The 24396-nt window shown below is 40.7% G+C and overlaps 1 protein-coding gene across 1 annotated transcript in view; it reads left to right on the forward strand.

Moving 5' to 3' along the window:
* Positions 1-24396, forward strand: part of ADGRB1 (adhesion G protein-coupled receptor B1) — a 202776-nt gene that overhangs the window by 159443 nt on the left and 18937 nt on the right. The window contains exons 23-26 of the mRNA XM_062570701.1: positions 3486-3571; positions 17003-17174; positions 18393-18488; positions 21298-21352. Coding sequence (XP_062426685.1) covers positions 3486-3571; positions 17003-17174; positions 18393-18488; positions 21298-21352 — 409 coding nt within the window. The remainder of the gene's footprint in view (positions 1-3485; positions 3572-17002; positions 17175-18392; positions 18489-21297; positions 21353-24396) is intronic.

The following is a 24396-nucleotide window of genomic DNA, read 5'->3' on the forward strand; positions in this document are numbered from 1 at the left end:
CAGCTCAACCAGACCAATAGCATTATAATGAGTAGCTAGGGCTCAGTGGCTTGAACATTCAGTAGACAGCAGTGATTAGGAGCAAGTGAATTTTGGTAGTGCCCAAAGAAAGGGAAATCAGTCTGCTACCTCAAGCATTTTGCTTTTGGTGTGCTAACAACCCAACAGGGAAGTAACCTTTCAGCTTTCCTCAGTTCTTTAAAATGTGATAAGAAACATGTGCATTCTTCCATTTGGCTCCATTTTTTTTTAGTGTCTAAGCTGGAAATGATGTCCTTCCAGAGAGATCAACACCTGCAACTGGTGGTTCGTTCAGCTGATCTTAGAAAGGAGTGGGTCATTTTGGGAGGTCTCTTTACTGCTTAGAGAGAGCCAACGTGCCTAGTTTAGACTACGTGACTCATAGTTGGCTGAAGTGAGAAGGCAGTGATGCCCAAGAGATGATAGGAGGTAGTATATACCCTGAGGAGCTTAGAGAAGGGCAGGAAGAAGCAGCAGAACACTTTTTTTATAAATGGGAACTTGGGAAACAGATAAGCTCAGTACATTGCCCAAGTTCACACTGTGACTTTGCGGCAGAGCCAGGAGTTGAACACACGATTCTCAAGCATGCACTGTCCACAGGATCAGTCAGTTCTGTGCATGCTTTATCTGATTTCAGCTTGACGATAACAGTGATGGAGAGACACCCCATCTGGCTCAACGTGAGGACATTGAGGCTCTTGCAAGGCTATACTGAGTGAATTCAGCTGTACTGCTTGCAGGGCAAGCTTGCTCTACAGACAGTACAGTGGTGGTTATACAGGGATATACTGAAAAAAAAAAAAGATGGGACCTAGTTCTGTGTGAGCTATGAAGCTCTTTCTCACCCTAGCTCTGAAGAGTGTGATATGTAGACATCCAAGTGACTTTACACAGAGCTGGCTTGGTTCCAGCCAGACTTACTACCTCTACCTTAACCCTGGAAGTCTAGACCTTTAGCCTTAAAAATCCTGCCAAACTGCAGTGCTGGGTTGTTGCAAGCAGTTTTATTCACCTAACTCCAGTGAAGCTGCTGGCTAGTTTCTCACTGAGCTGAGGCTGAAGGCAATGGGTTTCTGCAGGGAGGGGCATGGTTAAGTCAGGACAGAGTCATCAGTCATAATGCGCTAGTTATCTCAAGGGCTGGATCTCATACTTGTGCCTTTGCTTCTGGATGCCATCCCAGAGATAAGGAAGTAAAGCCACACTGCCTGCTATTAAAAGTGTCTGTGTTTAGCTATGTTTAGAAGCCTGTCCGTGCTATATCCCTGTCCTCATTTGTAAAAGAAACAGAGCTAGTATCACAGCAGGATATTGATCATAATGATCAATGCATTGGATGAAATAGCTTTTATTTATTGAAACAGTTGCAGAGCTGCAATTGATTCCTTTGTATTTTTGAAGATGAATGATTAGAAATGATTGCTCAGAACTTACTAGCCTTTAGTCCCTGTTAAAATGTCCTTGACTAGCTAAGTGCAAAAAAAGACCAGACAGAGTTCCTCTAAGCCTATCTCTGTCATAAATATGCAATATACTTAAAGAAAACTTAAGTGATAAATAGTCCTGAGACAGCGAGGTAGCAAAAGAAGGAAGCTTGGGAATGGGGATATTCTTGCCCTCTTGGGGTGAAAAATAAGAAAGATTCAAAACAGCCTACCACAACTTCTTTCTATTCATTGCCATGACAGCAGAGGCCAAGTTGTGTTTATGTCAAACTGATGTATGTGTTTGTAACTGCAACAGGCCCTTCCTCAAACTCCTCTGTCCTCCTTACACTTCATCTTAGAAATGACTTGGAGGCCTTCACCATTCATCATTTTCCCTCCCATAAATGAACAAAGATGCAGCCTGTTGGGCCAAGCCTTGGGAGTGATCCAACCTACAATACTTCAGCCCCATCTTTGCTACTGCCTTGCTGCACCTTAAAGAAAGATATCCCTTGCACTAACCAGCCTCCCTGCATGGTGAAGAACAGTCAATGAATTCAAGTACATTTTCTCTCCAAGCATACAGCCACTGTTGATTTCCTCCTGATCCTTGGCTGTGTTACGGTGTCTGACTTGCCAGCATTGTTTCTATAGAAAATAACATGATATGCTCTAGAACTGGATTTGCAGCTGTGGAAAGTAGTCCAGTGACCCAGCAGCTGATGCAAAAGAACATATCTGCTGTTTGGGAGTTCTTCCATTTATTCCCAGCTGTGGACTCTCCTTCAGTGAGCTGGGTCATGTCCTGACAAAACCAGCAATGCAAACTCAGAAAGGCTTCTCAGTCTTGCAGATGATATAGGCAGTTAGATGGAGACATCTTCCTGCCCTGTGTTATGTTAGCCCTCTCTTAGGAGAGTCTATTAAACTCATTAAGGCTCTCAGCCAACATGTAACGTTGTGCATCTGTGGATTTGGCCTTGCTCAGAAGAACATCTACTACCTCGTTCTACCAACATCAGATGTTTCATTGACGACAAAACCAGGAGAGTGTCACTTTTTCCACCATCAGTCCTGTGCTCCTATGAATGGGTTGATTCTCTTGTATCACAAATGTGTTTGTGTTTAGAGCTTACTGAGGCTTGGATGGGTTTGGTAAAACAGATGCAGCTGGCAACAGTGACCCAAAGGGTGCATTCAAGAAGAAACAGTGAGGAACTTAGCTTCTCATTGTGAGACCTCAGCTCTGCACAGCCTGAATTTCCCTGTGAATATTAATACCTTATTGATAAACATATCCATGCTGTCACCCTAGCAAATCAGACTGTATTCAGTTTCCCTGTCCACTAAGTTCTTGAAAATGGTGAGATGGTTGATCTCTGTCCTGTGCCATCTGTGCTATCTCGCAAGTGATCACAGCACAGCAGTTGATGTTTCTGTTTGCTCTGACACCCCTCCACCTCTGGGTTTGTGAGCAGTGATGGTTGTTCACTGGCTAGAAGAACAGCAAGCAGATCTCCATCCTGTTACAGGTACTGCATAGCCCCATCCTGTTACTGCTGTTTCTTCATCACTAGAGATTTCAAGAGGCACTTTTAAAACTAGCCCTTGTCGTCCCACTGCTCTCCCACATATTGACCATCTTCTATTTATATTCCTGAAGATCATCCTGGGAAAAATGTTCTTTTGCCTTAAATTTGCCTTGCTAGAGCTCAAGCATGCCTTGGGCAAAACAAGTCAGGCTCAAGAGGTCCTATGGCAATCTGAGCAGTTTGCAGGCTCATTCTGGCTCACAGAGACCTCTGCAATCTGCTGTCAGCTGCATTCTGTTTTCCTGAACTCACTGACACGTGGTCAGGGGAGGTGGGACAGGGTGGGAGGGGGATAGAAGAGTGGTGGCCTGCCAAGGTGTAGCCTTGCTTATTGAAAAATCGAAGGGTGCAACTTGCCAAAAAGTTTGTTTTTCCTTCTATGTTACTGAGTTTGACTTGAACCATTTGAGAACAAAACTCTATGTTGTTTCTCTTTCAACAGGTGAACATGGTTATTGGCATTCTGGTTTTTAACAAACTTGTATCCAAAGATGGAATAACAGATAAGAAACTGAAGGAACGGGCAGGGTATGCCTTATCAATACATCTAAGTAAAGAATGAAAACAAACAAAGAAAAAAGGTTGTGATCAATAACCAGTCAAGGAATTCAAGATTGGAGACAAACAAAACAAACGAACCAAAAAAAAAAAAAAAAAAAAAAAAAAAAAGACCCACAGATTTAAACTAAACAAAGCAAAACAAAAGAAAAACCCCACTTGGAGTAATCTCTGTATTCTGTCATTCAGTGTAGCAGAAATAAAAACCCCAAGAAGCAGCACTGTGTTATTATAAAGGAGGGTTAGAAGTTTAGCTCTTTGTTAAAATGGCTTCAGCCCAGACTGATACATCCTCATTAAGGTTTAGGGGAGCAAAATGACTTTCCACACCAACTCCTAGAGACAACAGCTGGATCAGAGAGGAACATGCCATTACAGTGTGTGGCACGTGGCATGGGCTGTGTGCCAGGGAAGTCGCATCTAAAGGCTGACAAGTTGTTGAGAGGGACAACAAAGCTATGAAATGCCTTGCAGGAAAAGGTGTTTGAACACCTTTTTTTAACCTTTGAAAAGGTGTCTGGGAGTGAGCAGATTAGCGAATGGATGGATGAGTAAAAAGAAAGGCTGGTAGGTAGAGAAAGATATCTCTTCTGCTTGAAAAATTTCTGATGTTCTTTATCTTTTCCACAACCACCACCTCAGCCACCACCCCCTAAGCATCATGTGTGTGTGTGAACTGTTTTTCTTTGTAGTTTAAATTGAAGAAAATATTGCACAGCCCTTATAAATGTGATTTCACGAGTGAGCAGGCAGGCAGAGCCTCACCTAGTGCACAAAGCTATCTGTTGGCTTAGCACCAAACTCTGCTGACAAGGGCTATTTTGTTGCTAGCTCCAGCAGGATGAGAATTCCCTTCATCTTTGTTTCTATAAACGAGGCTGCAGCCTGCTCCGACTTTATCCCTGGGCTATGCCATGCTTCAAGCAAAGACAGAAATGGCACACTGATGCTTAAAGTCAAATCAAAGCATGGAAAATGTACATATCAGCCCGGCTGCTCACGCTAGTACACTACATCCCACTGTCTTACCTGCGTTGCTGTTGCAGTCAGAGAAGCTAACTCCCTACCTGCTCTTAAGAAAGACTGCTTGTTTAGTTGTTGGCATTTGCCTTGCTTGGGTTGCTTGTCAGTTGGTGATGTTTGGTTTGTCACTGCAGATAATGGTTGCACTTTTGAAGGAAAACGTTTGCAAAGAGAGAACAGGGAGAGCAAGAAATATTCGAGTGCCTCCAGGTGTGGCTACAAGCACAGCCTACAACCTTAGGAGGAAGAGCAGCCAGTTTTTGAAGAAAATACATCTGTGTAAGTGGAGGAAGCATAGATACCTGTTGTATTATGTACTGCACTCCTGGGCTTCATAGAGAGGACAAGTGATTTAATCCCCTCTGGTCCTGCAAGAGTCTTTGGCCCTAAGATGTCCCAGAGGACTGCAGTAAAAATTAGAGTCAAGGTTAAATATTCTTTTCATTTAGCTGTTGAATAGTTGTAGTGAAAGTAATTCTTCACAGAGTGACTGCAGCGTAATTGAGGATAGAAATTAGCTCCTAGCTAGGAAGGGAAGAAAGGGAGGAACCTGAGGAGGCTTATGCTTTGAGCAATGGTGTTGAGGTGTCCACGTGGCATAGTTCCTCAGGGCAGCAAAGTGAGGAATCTCAGTAGGAACAGCCTTTCCCGGCTCCACAGCCAACAGCAGCACACTTTCACTATTCACTATTTCACTTTATTTCTTGTTTTTATTGAGAGCGAAGGCGTTGCTTGGCCACAGATGCTGAAGCTTGGCCACTCACAGCAAGTGCTGGAGGATTCTTCTTTGGGGCGAGAGGGTCCAGGTACCTTTGTCCTGCAAGGCTGGTGTTAGAGCAGACACAACTTGTCCTTCTCTTACACCACAAGAAAACCAGGATTCTGAGTGGTCCGTGGTAGTGATAATAAGAGGAAACCTGGGCTGCTTTGAAGTCTGTTGCTGCCGAGTTCGAAAGGCACATGAAGTGACCTTGGCACAATGTTAACACAGCTTTAGTCTGTGTTATTCTGGGTGATGCCTTCTTTACAAAGAGAGAACTCAAGAAAATGCACTAACCCCGTACAGAGTCAGTAGCAAGATAATTATACTTGAAAGTAAACATTGAAATAAATCATTTACTGGATTAGCAAAGCAGTGAGCTGTCGTCTGTCAGTCTCTCCCTTTCTCGGTCTAAGCTGAATTGCACACTGAATATCCTTATTTAATGCATGTCAGCTGGTTATTGATCATATTCATAGTTATACTTTGAAAGCAAAACCTACAAAACAAAAAAGATCCTTTTTCTGATGTTCTTTGTTTTTTTCTTTCTTTTCTCTTTTTCCTCCCTCTTTCGTGTCTGTGTGTGTGTGTGCAGTACTTTTAAGCCTTCTCTGTGCTAAGTGATTTTGCCGATTTTGTTCTCCTTTCAAAGTGCACCCACCGAGAATGCCAAAATACTTTTGAGAGCTCTGATACCCCCTTCCCTTTAGCTAGCCGCTTCTGGCCTGGGCTTGGGAACCGTGTTGGAGGGTAGATCTGAAGATAATCGGAATGAGCAACTGCCTCGGAGATATTTGGATCTGAGGAGATGGTATAAAGAAACATTGTGTTTCCTTTAGCAGAGGCAAGAAGTATGGTTCAGTGTTGCAAAAATGAAAAGGAAAAAAAAAAGAGAGAGAGAGAAAGAGAAAAGAGCTATTTAACACGAAGAGAAGCCCAGTACACATACTGCAGCGCAGATTGGTTGACACAAACAAATCAGTGCTAACCAGCAGTTACGACAAAATAATATGTGAAACACAGTAGGTCTTGCCCTATACTTAGCAGAGAAAATAGCTATGATTATTGTGTCGTATCTGTCAGAAAATATTGACTTTCTAATGGCAATGACTTTATACATGTACTGTAAAACTGGGCCTTAGAAAGATGGATATGATTATACTGAAAACTGGATCACCACACAAAACTGCCCTGAATCTTGTCTGGGAACAAAACGTGTACTAAAGCTAGGGAGAAAATCGTGCAACTAGCTTCCAGCAGATACTTGCTTGGAATTGTTAATCAGTTCCCCATGGCTAATCTGCCTCCTTTTGCGGTCAGCTGCACAGAGAGCATTCGAGCTTTATTGACGTGAGTGCTACTAAAAGCAAATGTTTTAATGTTGTACGCAGGAGCCTTTAAAATGAATTTTAAATTTATTCAGCCGGCATTTATTCCAGAAGCATTTGTGTGCTCATGCAGCCAGGAAACAAAAATGAGACTATAGGGTATATTCACAAAGGCTAATCTTAGCCTGCTGAGTTTAATCTCCCTGGGCTTCCTCTGTAGCCACTGGAGAGAGACAGGAGCCTAGTTTAGTTGTTCCAAGTTGCCCTTTTGAGGAACTTTACATTTTTCCTCTCTCCATTGATTACAGAGAGGACTTGAGCAAGTTTGTCCCAATACCTTGTGTGAAGCATTCTCTACGTGACTGTCCTGGTGGGGTGTAACAGAGATGGATTGTCAGTGCCTAGAGAAAAAGTAATTGGAAAGATAATGACTACATTAAAGTAGGGACTTAAAGTATTGCCTTTCATCTGAGAGTGTTTCATGTTGGAAGCAGTTCCTGCTCTCTGGGCCATGCATGGTATAACACACTTCAAAAAAGGGTAGCAAAATCCAGGCTCCAGTGAACACTCCAGATGAGCCCATGAGCTGCTAGTGGGTATTGAGGAAGCTGAAAAAGAAGCTAATTAAATGAATGCATTATTCACCGTGATTATTTCATTAGCTACCATTTCATACATGCATGCACCAATATATACCTGCTACAGGCATTTAGTCTATTAACAACCCTTTGCCCCCAACAAGAAGACATTAGAATATAAATGCATTCACATCTGTACTTACTGCTTACAGCTTTCTCCATAAATACCACCCAACAGCAGTTACAGTTGTGTGTTATAGTGGTCTTTTGACCATATTTTTGTGATTCAGTGTCATTCATGTTTTTTTCTGGTATAGTTTTCCATCAAATTTCTTGAATGAATCTACTTTCTTTTTGCTGCCTATCTCTGCCTCTCTCTGTCTCTCTGCTTATCTGTTCTTTGTGGCTTATAGGTCTGGGGATAGACCATCTTTTTTAATGGTCTTGCACTTAATGCCTCTCAAGACCCACTTTATCTTTGGTTCAGCCATTATTCTCACTGGATTTACACTATTCTTCCTCAAAGATATGTATCTATTGACACAGGAGCTAGTTTTCTCTGTGTCTCAAGGCTGCAAGTTGCTGTGGGATGCCTTAGATACGAATCATTATTCTGGAAGGAAGTAATGGCTTATGTCACTGTAACTGATTAAAAGACCAATCAATAGCCACTTAAAAGTAAGCTCAGATGACCACCAATAATCCTGTGTTGGTATTCACAGGGGTGTCCTTTTTTCAATTTAGACTGAACACAACCATAAGAGTTAGGAAACAATTTTTCAGGTTTTCTGGTCTCTCTCCTGGACAGGGTAGGGCTGTAAAAGCCCTACATTTGGTACCTGCAAACATCATCTCTCACCAGCTACACTACTATTACCTAGGAATAACAGACCTGCTGTCCCTTGCCAATGATGTTAATGTCATCTTGATATTTGGCTCTTTGTGTAGGTTTGTAGGATATTTTGCTGACTCCTACCCATTTCCTAGACCAGGTCTGATGTGGAAGACATGTATCTGTGCTTACTAGGCAGTGCATGCAAATTAATAAATTTGAGGAAGAAACATGGCCAGTGTCAAGTTAATGTGGCCTCTGGGCTCCTGGGTGAGAGCTGGCTTGTTGGCTGGGTGAGTTCCTACACAGCAGTAGTCAGATGAGCATGCCCTTTACTGGGTCCCCCAGCCCACAGTGGCCTGTGATTGGTCTCATCGTGATAAAAAGAGAGAAACCTATGTGAGCAAGTCTCAGAGTTAATCCTGAGGATGTTATCAGCTCCAAAAGGAGATGTTCCACAAATCTAAGAAAAGAAACCACTTAGACATATTCAGCCCATTCACCTCCCTTCAGGACGACCTGACAAAACACTTAAGCTCATGCTTAACTTCAGGAACATAGCTCCATTTGCATGTGCTTTGTCACAGATTAAGTCACCAAAAAGTGGCCCATTTCCTGTTGTTGTCAGCTGCCACATAGGTGTTATCAGCAGCCTAAGGATTAGCAGGAGTATTCAAGGGCCAAGGGAGAAAATGTTGTCTATCCGTTGCATTGCTTTAGGAAACAACCTAAGCAGATGCAGACACAGTCCCCACAGCCCTACTTCTTGCCTTCTACTGTACAACCCTGCCACCTTTCTTTTTTTTTTCTGAGTAAAAAGGCCAGAAGGGAAAAGAACAATTTCTCAAAACAAGCCAAAAGAAGGCAGTGGAGTTTGGAAGAGCAGAACTGGTTTCTCTTCCATGGGTGCTGGAGAGAGACAGCCTAAATCTGGCAAAACCTTCACCAACACAGTTCCACCCCCTCAAGCGGCACCAACACATCTCTGAATCACACATTTTCCCATTTCCTGCATCTGGAATGATACAGATGAGAGAGTTTTACTCCTTCCTGTCTTTCATTTCTCTTTTCAAACTGGGTATGGCTGGTTGGTTCCCCTTCTTCGTTCTTTCTTCCTTTCTTTCGTTCTCTCTTTCCTTTGGCTTCTCTTTCCCTTTCTTTTCTACGTTTGTGTTCATGAGCAAAGTGTTTTGTTTTGTTTCAGTCTTTTGATTTTAATTGCAGTCAGATGGCAGTGCCCCTTTACGGCATGACGCTCAAATGTTCCAAGTGTGGAGTAGTTTCTTCTGCAGAAGTTTCGGCCACAGCCACCAGTAACGCCATGTTAGTTCCTCTAATTTCAACTTCTTTTCTTTCTTTCTTTCTCACTTTCTTTTTTTAATTTCCCTCTTTCATTCCCCTCCTTTGCCAACCCCTGTTTGTTTTCTCTCCCCATGCCCCTGCCCACGTCCCCACATTCCCACCTCTCCCTGACCTCATTCTGTGGGCCATGAGTAGTGTAGGGTTCCTGAAAGATCACTGGAGCAAAAGTTGATGGGCTAGATCCTGCAGAACACTTTAAAACATGTCTATGTTTAAGCATGTGAGCAGTCCTTGGAAGATAATGGGACTCTTCATTTGCTTAAATTTGGGTATACATTTAATGCCCTGATTCAGTTTGGTTCTTGAAGTTACAGAATACAAGATGTGGTTCCCATTGATTTTGATAGTAGAATATTAGGGCTTCAAACTCTAGTTTAGGTGAACACTTAAACATATATTTGAGTCTTTGATTCCGATTAAACTACAGAAGATTGAGCACAGTTTTCATGAATTGGTGACTCACACCTCTATGTTTTCTTCTTAGGCAAGGCTGGAGTTAGGTTTAATTCCTCATAGGGCTGTAATTCAGATTTGATAAGTGTTGACTGCCTCTTGCGGTCCTCTGAAAGCACTTACAGTGAGTTTTCAAAATCTTAAAGCATTTTATAGCTCTGAGTTTCAAAAGTCAAATGCTCTTAGATCTCTTCTTAGATGAAAGACTATGTATAGAATTACGAGTTTCTGGGTAATTCTATGTTTTACTTGAAATATCTAAAGTAATATTCAATATATAAAATGTGCAAAAGAAAAAGTCTCAAGAGCTAAACGTTTGAACATTTGCAGTGTGTAAAATTCCTACCTTTGATCAATCTAACCAGAAATGAACTGTTGAAAGCCAAAATTCAAAATGTAGAAATGTAAAAGAAAATCAAAACACAAGGTTTATTTTTCATTTTTTTTTTAACTGGCCCATATCTAGAAATTGTATTTAGGAAGAATGTCTGTTTTTGAAAAATGACCAATTATCATCAGAAAAAAAGAGAATATTCAGTCACCTTTATTAAGAGTCAAGATTTCCTATGAAATGCGAAAGCTAAACAAAATCTTGTTTATTTTTTACTGCTCAACTTTTTGTCTACCTTTTGCAATAGTGCCCAGCTGAGATGGTGAAGTGGAATGGGTCAAGATCACATATCACAAGACTAGCATTAGCAGGTCACTGCATTTTGGTTTTCCATGTCTGGAGAAGGACGTTTAAACCAGCAGAAGCCTTACTATTAACAAACCAGACTATTAAAAGCATTCATTTCATAGTGAATTCCTTTCAAAAGTAAGACAATGTCAAATCCTTCTCCTATATTATTTGACATTGGCTTGTCATAAATCATATACTCTGATTCATCTTCAAATCTGGAAAAAGGGGATTTGAAATACCAGTCTCCTGCTATTTTAATTTGGTTAATTTGATCAAGATTGGAGGACTCTTTTAAAAGCTTACGTGTTTCTTCCCCCCAGAAGATAGATACTTTAAATGATTAATGCCAGTGCTGGTTTTGTTGTGTATCCTGAAGTTTACTATGGTCTTGTCCTTGCAAAAAGACAGCTGAGTAATAGATAAATTAGTTCACCCTGCCCTGATCTGACCTTTGTCATCCACTTCATTCTGCAGTTGAACTCTTTATTTTTCTTCCTCCAGATCTACTGTAAATAAATTGTCAGTAAGGCAAAACTGACTCTGCTACATGTCACTACTACCATTCCACTGGCATTGATCCCATACTTTGGGCCAGTTTTGCCATTTAGTTTTGAAGTCTTCCAGTGGCAATTAGATGCCGTAAGGATTCCTGGCTCTTGTCTGACATGGAATTAGCCATAGTTTCTTAGTGGAGACCACATCAAGCGTGTTACTGTTTTGTTCCTGATGGAATTACTCAAACCCGCTCCAGCTCTCCTCCTGTAAGAGCTGTAGGTTTCAGAGGCTTATCTCTAGGATAGTATGGCATGAGAAGATACATACAACTTCTTTTTATCCCTTTTTTTTGGGGGGGGGGGCTTTTGAAAATCATAGCAGTTTTGAGCAGCACATTATAGTAATATCTCTGTGTCTAAGGGAGAAAGGTCCAGAGAAGGCGATGTATAACTGGGGGAAATCAAAGCAAACCACTGAGCAGGAAGAGACGTAGATGTATGACATGACAGAAAAGGTATATGCACTGGAAATTATGTCATTTCTTGACTAGGGAAGTAATAAAAGGGAAAGCTTTGGATCTCTGACCCATTAAATGTAAGCTAAACTTGATAGCTGCGTGTTAAAGAAACCTCTCTCTCCCTCTGCTTTGTGGTCTGCTTTGGAGTAGATCCCTGGCACATTTTGCCATTGAAAAGACCTCTTTTCCCTCATTTCTTTCCTTTTAGTTGCTGCATGTACGGTAGCCTTAGCCTGTGAAATGAAGCCTTATAACCAATTTGTCTTTGCCACCTGTGCAAAATTTTGATCTGAAACTGAAATAGCTAAAAAATATCTCAAGGACATGTCATTTTTTTGTATTTGCTGTGAAAGAGGCAGTCTACTGCAGAAACCAAGGACTGCTGATGGATGAATGGATGAATGGATGGATGGATGGATGGAAGAAAGGAAGGAAGGAAGGAAGCAAGAAGGGAAGGAATTCATATCAGGTAGTGCATTGTGAAGTTAGAAGCTCAAGTTCTGACCTTAGGGAAGAGACTGTGTACTCCAAGACTAAGGCCCTGGCACAATTTACTCAACTTGAATCTGTCTTGGAGGCAACTCAGGCAAGGATCCATCAATGTCAGGGAGTCATTGCCCTACTTATGCATCATCCAACTTGCATCATCAGAGATTTTTGCATTAAATCCTCTATGTAAGGGATTTGCTGTTGTCAGAGGTGAATAAATACTCCATGTAAGGGATTTGCTGTTATCTTGGTGAATAACCAAGTAGCCTGTCCATAGTTACTTCATTACCTGCCTGTCTAGCTCAGAGGTATTTGATTTCCCATTCTACTAGTCATATGGTTCAGATTCCAGCATGTGAGAGAAGAATTGCCTTTGAGAGAAAAAGAGAGTGATGTCTTGTTTTTCTGTGCTCCTCATACCTGGAAGCAGCATGCATAGCAATCCTTCTTTGCTAGTTACAGATTTCCTTTCCTGGCAATATGGAAGCAACATTAAAGGGGGTTTCATTAGAACTGTCCCTAAAATTTTGGCAACACTCGTATTCTTGGTTTTAGGAAGAACAGAAGAGAAGGAATAAAGAGCAAGAGAAGGAATAAAATAAATCCTTGTACAGTGTTTTTCCTGTAGCAGAAGTGCTGTGAAATAGGAGTAAAAAGGTCATTAGAATGGCTCTCCAGAATGGAGCTACCCCATCTGCGCAGCATCTGAGGAGCATCCCCTTGCCTTGTGTGTTAAATCTCTCTGCCACTGCCCTTTCCACAGCCCTTCCCCAGGAGCTGCTTCCTGAGTTACAAAGATATTTTCCTTCTGCTCTTTCTTTAGCTTATTGTACTGGCTGTCCTGTCAGCCTTGAGTAATGAGAAGAATTGATTGCTTACCTCTTTGTAATGGTTCTTTACATCTTTGTTGACATGTATTGTGTGTCCTTCTCCTATTTGCACCTTGTCAGGGTCCTGGCCTCTTATTCTTTCTTCATGTAGATCTTTGTTTACAAAAACCTTTTTTCTCTTTCCATTATTATCCTCTAAGTTCCATCAGTTTATCCTGGTTCTTTTTGCAAAGATGAACTAGCCACCAGCTAGTTAAATAACAAAACCACAATTAGCCTTTGACATTCTGACCAAGTACCATGAACTCTTTGCTTCCAGAGCTGGGTCTCTTAAGTGCTCTTGTCCTGAGGTTAAGTTTTTGTCCTCCTAGATAAAGCTTTAGGCAATGTTACCCTGTTTCCATGTTGTCACATGGCACTGCAACAATACATGGTTGCGTTGTGATGTGGCATTGCCATATCCCAAGGTAATGCCATTTCTCCGTGAAGCAGCAGGAACGTGGGGTGCTGGGGAGCAGCAGCATGACATGACAACTGTACTGCTGAGTAACATTATTATGCCATGGTCATCACACAGTAAAGCAGCATCATGCTTCAACGGTGCAGTGTAATGATCTTCCCCTTATAACATTACTGTCATTCATAATGAGTGCTGTGATATATGGAACAAATAAGAGGAAAAATGCCTACTACATCTGCTAGCTATAGGGGTAAGTCCTTTGCCTCAACCAATAGAAATCCTGGGTTCATTTATCACAGACAGTCCATAATGAAGAATTAATAAGTAATCACAATGTCATTAGATAACAAATCATCATTTCATGTTGCGTAGCACCATAACCCTATGATGTTCTTTAGGTCCTGAAAGTTATTCTGCAACTTTTTAAGGATGCAAAGCACCTCTGGAAAAAGGGACAGACAGGTGGCAGAAGTATGAGTTCGGCTATGAATTCAACTCACTGCAGGTGGAATTAAGGGCAATGTCACAGGAAATCCACTTATCTCCCGCTGAGTTTTCTTCTGAAATTTCAAGATTGATATGATTTTTTTTAATGAAACTTTTTTTTTCATTTAATACTTCAAAAGCTAAGCTGAGCTGTGAAAGTGAAATTAGAGTAAGTTATAGTCCTATGACCCATTACCATCTGCCGCCTGAGAATAAAGATTATACATTAAATGTCAACCAACATTTCCATAACATTTGTAAGGGATGAATGCTGGTGAGTTTTCAGCACCTATAAGATGAATCACAAAGAGATCAGAAAGTCAGGCCATACTCATAGCTAGTGTAATCAGCATATCTCAGTTGGGAAAATTCTGATTTACACCACCCAAATATCTGGCATAATGCTATTTTCATCATCTGAGGTGGGAGTATGTAAGAAGAATACTGCTATTAAGGTTGCTTATTGTGGGATCTGCAGTGAAGTCAGCTAAGATATCTCGATTCAGAAGAAAGTTAAAACAGTTTGTCTGTATGGAGACAGGTAGACCATGGGGCTAGAAAGGACTCACTGACTCCAGGATAAGGACTACAGAAGCTCTGAAGGGATTCCAGTGTAGTTAGGAATAATTTTGTCTGCATTGTGGAGAGCAAATTAAGAGTTACTTGTTAAAGCAGTGTGTCTGCATAATTTGCTGGAGCAGATTTTGAAGTCAGATTTTGAATTCTAGCTTCTTGCTAGAATGAACCAACAGCAAATCCACATCTAAATCTTGGATCTAAATAAAAACGATTGCCAATTTGATGTTGCAGTTTTGGTTCAAAAATGGAGAAGTCAGTCCAAATTATAGATCATTAGTCTAGACGCTTACTTATAGGTCAAATCCATTCTCAGATGTGATTTTCAGATTTCATGTTGGTAGCTGTAATGCACACCTTGGTATTTGTTAAGATTATGCTGGTTGATTCCAGGAAGCAGTCGTCCAGCAGGAGCTGCTCTAGCAGCCTGTTTACTCTCTCTTTTTCCAGTGGGTGATTTTGCAGGTTGCTCTTGGAATGACTTCCTTTACCAAGCCTTATATGAGGCAGATTGTGTTTGCTGATCCTTGCATGGAGGACACACCTAGAATGGCACACGGTGGAGGAAATCTTTCCATTTGGCTTTTCTGCCTCTGATTTTGTTTTCTCTGCACTTCCTCCTCAGACAGTGTTATTGATCTACCACTGCAAATGATAGCAATGTGAGATTTCACTTATTTCAGTGTGATGAGACAGATTTGAGGAGCTGGGGTAGAAGTGGAACAAAAAGATTTGTTTAGGCATTGGTTGGTTGGTTGAGGGTTGTCTTTGGCTGCTGCTCTTTTTTTTTTTTTTTTTTTTTTTTTTGGTAAGCAGTGCTTTAAAATTATACTTCCTATTGGACATGGAAGACCTTTCATTGTATCATCCTATAGGAAAATACCAGATATCTAGGTTATGTCATGGTCTTTACCTTACATGCAAACCTCATAATACTTGATTTAGCTGAAGAGAAGTAGATGTCATTTACCTGGTCCTTTAGGTAAGTTGCTTAAGTATACCACCGAGAAACACATCTGAGTCTGGCCTGCTTGTAGAAATATTTGCAGTAAAAATACCATTATGACTACACAAATAACCCATCGCTTCAGTATATGATCATTACAGCACAACCGATGCAGCAATCCTTGAAAAATCTCTGAACTGAATTCAGGGTGTTAAATCCTGATGTCCATACCTGTTCTTTAATCCAGTTTTGTTCAGGTAAATCTCTCACTGAGCTCTGTGAGGGTGGTGCCTGGATAACCGGCAAGTAAACATTATTAAAAACTTGATCATATAGCATGTAATGGTAATCAAGTCATATGTGAGTACTGTAAAATGTGTGTCATGATATCCGTTCTCTAATTTATTGTGTTGCCTGTATGTGTTTGTTGCTATATAGATTGAGGTTTTCTATGCAGAAAATCTTGAAGCTCAGCTTGTTATTCAGTCTGGGCATGAGCCAACTCTTATTTGTTAGATATATCCCCACAAAGAAATTCCCCAGTATTCTTAGTGTGCCAGAGCACCCATATTTATAGGACAACTGATAGCTGACGTTAGGTCATCTTCCTGAAATGTCCATAGCATGAAGTTAAGATCGCTTGGGACCCTTTTAGTCAAAGAGCTGAATGACTGAATTGTCCATGGAAACAGAACTGCTTTCTCATTTCTAGAGCCATTATAAGTAGAAAAGACTTGGGGGTTCATGTGATGGAACTTGCATTGCAGAAGACTGTTATGTCCAGTTTTCTACATCGTGGTTTAAGAAGTGATTTCAACCCAGCATGTCCCCTCAAGAATAAATTTATTTACAGTGATATTACTAAATGTTAAAACAACTGCAAGTTTTCAAAACATTCAGCTAGGAATATCAGAGGAGAAAGCAGAAACTTTGAAATAATTTGAGTCAGGTATCAGCTGTCTTGATACTGACCGATGTGGTCTTACAGGGAGCATCTGCTGTAAAGGGACCCATTTTGCAACAGCGAGAGGAGATCAAGCTCCCCATCAGCTCCATGCTTATCCATTTTAGTTATTTGGAACCATGAAATGTGTTCTCACCTGATAGTGTCTTCTATGTGCTGTAGAAGTCCTAGTGTCCGTAACCTGAATACAGACAACCATCATGACAAACCAGCCTCTGCGGCAGCTGTTCCACTTCGCTTTGGCAACCTACAGTGACTGTATTTTGTCTCCCCTCCTTGGGAAACACCACAGTTGTGAAGTAAGGGCATAGAGTGGGAAGGACATGAAGGGGAAAGTGAGATATCTGCCTCCTTCCTCCCCACCTTGAGTTTTACCCATGATTGCACCACTGGTTAGTGGTCACTCTCTTAGAAATATATATTTGCTTTGGTAGCGTGAGTGTACAAAGCATTCTCCTGCTTCTCTGGGAGAGGGGCTCAGAAAACTTCTAGCACAAGCATACATTTGCTGAGGAGAGGTCTTCTGAAGCCCCATGGGTTCAGGAGGCTGAATTAGCATCCTACATGGAAATGGATGAGGCTAAAGTAGAGCTGAATGCTCTTTTTCTCTCCCTTAACAGGGCATCCCTTTGGAGCTCGTGCGTGGTCCTGCCTCTCCTGGCTCTGACTTGGATGTCTGCAGTCCTGGCAATCACAGATCGGCGGTCGGCACTCTTCCAGATCCTTTTCGCCGTCTTTGACTCACTGGAGGGCTTCGTCATCGTGATGGTCCATTGCATCCTAAGGCGGGAGGTGGGCACAATGATTTGTTCTTTTATGTATAACCAACATACTTGCTATAGTAAACATCTGAAAAACGTGCAGTCAGCCGGTTAGCTTCTCTAATCCTGTGAGCTGCGAGCTCTCACCTTCACATAGACTGTGACCACAGAAATGACTATGACATTATCAGCCAGGGAAGGAAAGAAGAAAGGGAGGGATGGATGAATGGATGGATAAGTCAATGATTGTCATTGGAATTTTGGGAACAATATTAATTCAGCTTGTCTTCTAGCTAACATATTATATTTTGCTTGTTTAACACAAAAATAAGCATTTCCAGAAGTGTTCCATCCCATTGAAAATGGAATATTAGCCAAAACAAGTTTGTTATTTGGTTTTGAGAGGGACAACTTGTACTGCAGAAGTTTACAGAATGGTTGTATGTTGGCACTGGTACATAGATATTAAGACTAGAAAGTAAAGCTAGCTGTAATTCAGCCAGGAAATTGAACAAATTCTCTTTGGCCTCCCTGTGGATATTTAAAGCGGTAAATTATATCAGGGAAGAAAATGAAGAATGTTTTATGTTTCTTTTATTCTTTTCATCTTAATGAATGGATAAGCTATTAATAACAAAGACAGGAAGCTTTATTTTTTTTTCCAATACTCATTTTATCTTCCTACAGCTCATTTAAATTAAGTAAAATGGATTAATTCCTTATGTCAGACCAATGAAATCAATGGAATTACACCACTGGCTTGGCTGAGACTCACTTAACTAATTGCATTATGAATTTGGGACTACATTTAACTCCTATTGTAGTCACTTAGATTTTTGCATTGATTTCAGCAAGTTTTGGATCAAGTATATAATAAAGTTAATATAGTATCATAATCACACATACTAGGACCCAATATAAAGATTTATGCAATAGCATGTATCGTAAAAATATTGCAAGCTGCAAAATAGAAGATATTTTCCTCCTTGACTGTATAAACCAAACTACTAGAAGTGACCAGCAGTGTGACCCAGGACACCTGCAAAACCTTTGAATTGCTCTGTTAGTGTGTAAGATAACTTCTGAACTGTTTGAAATGAGTACCAGTACATGCTACTGAAGTAGGAGTCATTTTATTTTAAGTTACCGAGGACTAGAAGATTTTCTCTTCAGCAGAACTTCATATGATTTTGTTTTACACAAGACTTCTTTCTGATTCTATCTTTTGCAAATCCATTTGCTTCTGCAGGTCCAGGATGCTGTAAAGTGCCGAGTAGTGGATCGTCAAGAAGAGGGCAATGGAGACTCTGGGGGGTCATTTCAGAATGGACATGCTCAGCTAATGGTAGGGAAAGCTACCATCTAGTCCGCTATTAAGGGATCTGGGGCATTTTTAAACAGTAACATATAAATAATAGACTCAGTCTGTCCTACATTTTGCAGTGATCACTCATTTTTCCTTTAAAACTATGCTTGAACAAATGCGGTGCTTGGCTCTAGGTTCTCATTTATCCACAAATCCTATTTCTTTTCATTATTGCATTCAGGAACTCAAGCTTATGCACTGGCTTTTGCAAACATTTTTATGTTAAGCCTGGTCAGATCCTTTCTTTCTCAGAAAAAAAAGAAAGACAAAATATACCTGCTTTCTCTCACTATCTATTTCCTAGACATTTTCGTCCCAACATGCTTCCTTGTCCTACCTGGAGCTAGGAGGCCATAGTTTAATAATGATTTAATCACTGTGTGTTGGTTCATGGTCATTATTACAAAGATACTCTTTCAAAGAGACTTTATATCTCTGAAGCAGAGTTGTTAACTTTACATTGCTTCACTGGGAATATAGTTTAAGTGCAGTAAACTTCATCCTGTTAGGTAAGTCCTTTGCAAGCAGACTAGATACAAGCTATAGAGCATAGCTTTGAAACTGCTCCAAAGTCACGATGGAGATGGTATAACAGCCATTTGAATTCTGAGGTTGTGGCAGGGATGTCCAGACAAGATCTAGATAAGTTTCAAAGCAGACCAGTTAGGATTTTCCTTTGCCCTTTTGCACAGTGCTCTTTGCCTGGTTCAGAGATGTGACAGGCTTTTTCATACTGATATATTCGTAGGGTTTAATGCCAGAAGATATTACTAATTCATCTACTTAGACTCCATCCACATTGCAGCCCAGCGCATTTCTTCTAGTCATTCTTGTGCTGAGTAGCTTGTGCTAGGGTGAAAGTTCTCATTTCAGAAAGTAGAGCCTTTAAGTCAAGACATCGGGGAATATACAGTTCTTCACGTCTCGTAGGTGTTTGTTAAAAAAAGGTGCATTGTTTCTGATTCAAATGCGTAGGCTATTCATTTTCATACTTCACTTCTTTCTGTGCCTTTTTATATTTAATTAGAAAGCCTCTTGTCTGTCTAGCACCTTGCTCTTTCAATAACAAACACCATAATCATATCCAATATCAATCTTCCTTTCAGTAGCGTAACACAGATCTCTTTTATTCTCTCTCTATAAGACATTTCCCCCCCTCCCAGTTATGCCCTTCAATTTCTCAGCATCCCTTAAAAATACGAATACTACATTTGTTATTCTGTTGTGACCATCCTGAGCACAACATTCTGAAGTCTCAGATTTTATCCCTCTTTGTACAACTCTGAGTTTTCATTCATTATTTACCGCTTCGAAAAACTTTGTCGACTGCACGTTTTTAGCTATGAGATTACATATACTTCTGTGGAAGTGTTGAAAAACAGACAGGTTACAACCATTTTCCTCCCATTCAAGCAAAAACAAACAAGCAAACAAAAACCAAACAAAAAACTACAAAAAAATCAATCCAAACACAAATGATGGCTCCTCACTGACATTTTTGGAGAAATGCAATGTTATTTTATAGTGACTGTGTTGTACTCTGACCAAAGAAATCAAAGGCTTTACAGGAGCACATTTTTGTGTGTACCTTTTTCAATATTCTCAAAATCTTCTCAGTGAATAGAAAAAAAGTTTAGCTGGGTAAAACTGTTTTCCATCCATTCTTGTTGACTGGTATTAAGTATACACCTGTCCTTATTTATTTGTCAGTAGGACCAGTACAAACTGTTCCATTATTCTGCAACTTCTGTCGTGCAAGTGTTATTATATTTTGCTGTCTTATCCCACTTGCCTTTTTTAGCATACGCCCAGTATTATTTCTCTTATTTTCAAATTTCCTTGATATTCCAAAATTAACTAAGAATTTAGTAATAGCAAGGTTTATAGAATTCCTTAGCCAGCTCTCCTAAGACTCTTGGATCTCAGCCTGTTGATTTTGAACAGTTTATCACAGAGGGATGGTTTTAAGCATGCTCTCCATAGCTAGTATGACACTGGAATGTATTTCATCATGTTGATACAGTTATATTAAGTGCCTTCATTCCAAAATGATACCAGAAATGATCAGTGAACTCATCTACCTTTTTGTTAGCCTTTCTATCACTCCATGAAAACTCATGACCCATTGTGATTTGTTATATCCAGTTATTTGAAATGTTATCTGCTGAGAGCTTTAGGAAAAGCATTAGTTTATACTAGGAGGAGAGAGGGGTTTCATTTGACTACACAGATGAGTTGAAAAAGTTAGGCAGCATTTGTTCCTACAGGGACTTATTGTTTTCATATAATAGTTTCAGAAGCAGAGACATGTTTGCACTTTATATGACTTGGTAATTGATGACACGAAAACTGAGTAGGTACAGAGGGCTTCCAGAGGCATCTTCAGATCTTTTTAGCTGATGGAGAATCCACTTTGATAAGGTATGAGGAGATAAGTCCAAGGCAGAACAGACCAGGATTTCTAGACCTGTGTTCTAGGAATGTGCATAAGCATATTCCGGAGAAGGATTTCGATCTGATAGCCTTGGAATGCTGAATCCATGGATGAGCAGATAAATCCAGCTGCGAAGTTGTGTTACAGCTTTATCACTGCCTGAGATTCAAGAGCCATAGATGGGTGGGGGGGAAGGTTTTCTGCCATGTTTCAAAGCCCAACACAAATTTCTGTGTTCCACTCTTTCCATAGATTGTTTCTGACTAGTGAGTTAAAGCATTTTTGCATTCCAGATGGCTTTCCTTTCCTTGTCAGCTCTTTTTGACCACATCCTCTGTGTTCTCTGTCTTTCAGACCGATTTTGAGAAGGATGTGGATATGGCTTGTAGATCAGGTGAGCACATCACAGGTGAGAATCAACAAGTGACCTGGTTTGGGGATTGAACTAGGCCATTTTTTTTCATTTCTGTTTTATTCGTGTGTGCCTTCGTGGCTTGCATGTACTTATGTGGGCTGCCCTTACTCTCAGCCTTGCCTTAAATAAAGCAACCCTCCTATTTTCTGCCCTATGCTTTGCTTATTATCTTTCCCCACAGGTTTCTTGGCTTTCAGCTAAGATGAAACCGTGCCTCCAAGGTGTTATTACTTATGTGTGGCCCATTTCACATGGTGGCAGAGAAAGGTATTCAGGAATAAGAGATATGTTTCATCTCTTCCTTCTGAGATTCTTCTTTGCTTTAGTAGCCCCTTTCCAAGGCCAACCTCAGACAGCTCTGTGCTCAAGAGAGGTGCCTTGGAGAAGGTCTGGAATCTGGAGGACCTTCCCCCCATTCCAGAAAGGACAATTGTCCTCCTGACCCTATAGACACATCTGGTACAGTTGTAAACAGTCTGTACCTATGGAGATGGCTCAGGTCTCTCTTTGCCTGTACCTTTCTCCTGTATGTTGTATCACACACATCATTCATTTTGATCCTGAAGATCTGCATGGGCTTACAGTCCCTTTCTCCAAGAACTATGTTTTTTCCCATGTCCTTGGGGGTGTCTGTGCTGTCTAGAGTCCGCTTTGCTGCCTATTCATCTTTACAAGTTTCATCCTCTCCTGGTCCTGGCACACCTGACCACTTGGCTGACACTAATCTTATCCTTTGAAGACATCTAGGCTTTCATTTACCCTCCCAGACTTCTCTCCCAAGCAAGAGTAGTTCCAGCTTGCTTGGCACTTGCATATAATTCGATCTTGCAAACCAGGATCTTCCCTAACCAAGGATATATTTTGTGTGTAGTTAGTATGACGTGATTTTTTTCTCTGTCTCTTCTTCTTCCTCTTTCTTCCCTCTTTCCTTGTTTTCTCTTTTTTCTATTTTTTTCTCTCTTTCTCTTTCCTTCCTTCCCTTTGTCTCTCTTATTGTATGTATCTATCTACCTCTCCCTTTCATTTATCGTTTTCTTCATCTAATCCATCATTTATTTATCTGTTCCTAATATAGTTATCTGTAATTTATCTGTTTCTCCCTATCTAGGAATCACTTATTTATCTCTGTCCTTAGCCATCTGTCCTGCTGTACCTGTTATTTATGTATTTCTATCTCTGTCAACATTTATCTCTGTCACTGGGTTTCTATGTATTGTCCATCACTGTCACTATCATTTATCTATCTAATATCTATCTGTATCTTATTTATTGTTTTCTGTCTTCTTCTGTGCCTCACACTCTCTCTCTATGCCTATCACAATCACAATATATTTATCTCACTTATCCATGTGATATCTTATTTCATGGTCTCTTCCTGTCCATTTATCTCTTTTGAGGGTCTCTCCATTTTTTTTTCTCTCTACTTCTCTTTCTCACATTCTCTAATTGTATTTCTAGCTGTCTTCCTCTTCTCATTTGTCTTTCTCCTTCCTTTTTGACACTGAAGACCACATTTCAAAAAAATCATGTGTGAAAGACATGCAGATGAGACCAGGTCTGACTTGAATGCGTGCTCAGCAAACATGAATCCAGGCTGGTTATTGGGGGGGCAGGAGGGAACCAGCTACAGACAGCAGTCCAGTTTGTGGTAAGCGCAAGCCCTGAAAACCAAGGCAGACATCAGACTCCTGTGATGCAGGAGCCCCTCTGGATCTGCTACTGAGTTTCTTACTCCCAAATCAAGCTTCCCTGAGGAAAGGAAGGAGCTGATTGATTTCACATGACTTCAGAGCAGAAGACCCTGGATCAGCACCTTGCTAACAACCTAGGGCTCACTTGCTTTGCCAGCATACAACTATACAATTTATTTGTTTTTGATGTCTGCGTGAAGAGATAACAACTTTTGATAAAGTCAGTTTGTGCCACTATCTCAAGCCAGGTTATTAATAATCAACACTATTTTGGTGACCATTCTATATGGTAGAGCAAGGGAATTCCTATGCATTTTACTTCTTCATTTAATAAAAAAATATAAATCTATCTATTGGTTTCTGGCCATGTTTTCTCCTGGAAACACCAACTCTCTTCTTACGACAGATTGGAGTTGTGTCTGATACCACTCATAGCCTTTTCACTTGGATTCCCTGCTAGAATTTAGTCCATGGCACAGTGTTGAAAGCATGTGTACAGTTTGGTGGAAGTTCACTCTGCTCCACGTTTGGAGATTACTAGGTTTGCTGCATCTCCAACCCTACTTCATGCAGCTACTATGAACACGGAGAAGAGCCTGAATCAATAAACCTAACTCACAATACCAAGCTGAGGGTTAGAGTTCACTAAGCATCTCCCTGCAGTAGGAATACGCTGTAATGCTCTGATTTATCCTGGCATGTCCTTTAGCAATGTCAAGAGAACTGTGGCTGCCGTACTTGCAGCCAGCATGTTTAGCTTTCAGAGCTTTTATAGAGATCTTTTATTTCATTTGGTCTCTCTGTAATTTTGCCTTGCCTGTTCTATAGTCTTTGATGGGACCTTAGTTCTTCCATCACCCATCTCTCCTGGTATGAATTGTCAAGAAAACAGCAATGCCCTCAGTCCAATGGGATACCTGTGCCATGTGCTCCCTGTCATGAGTGGAGTGGCTGAATAACATCAGGTTACCCTCATGCTCCAATGGGAAAAAATAAATAAAAAGAAACTTTTTTTTTTTTCCCCTGAGGAGGGAGAAAGGCAAAGATGCTTTTATTTCTCCTATGCTGAAATGCTAGGTAAGTAGCATTTGGTCCCACATCACTTTCCCCCTGCCGCAGAAGCAGTTCTCTTCCCTGGAGACATCAAGGCTGATGTCATTAGTCCTGTAAGGTCTTTGTTGCAGCCAGAAATCAACTGAACAATAGAGTCTTATACCTGGAAAGGGAACGAATGTTTTGTTGTGAAATGTATTGTGTGGGAATGAGTGTCTATGCATCTTGTATATGCCTCCTAGTTGGCATGTTCACCCCTTCCTCAGATTAAGGTTTTCTTCTGCTATTAAGGAG

The sequence above is a fragment of the Rhea pennata genome, chromosome 2 (genome assembly GCF_028389875.1).
Source record: "Rhea pennata isolate bPtePen1 chromosome 2, bPtePen1.pri, whole genome shotgun sequence".
Taxonomy (NCBI): Eukaryota; Metazoa; Chordata; class Aves; order Rheiformes; family Rheidae; genus Rhea; species Rhea pennata.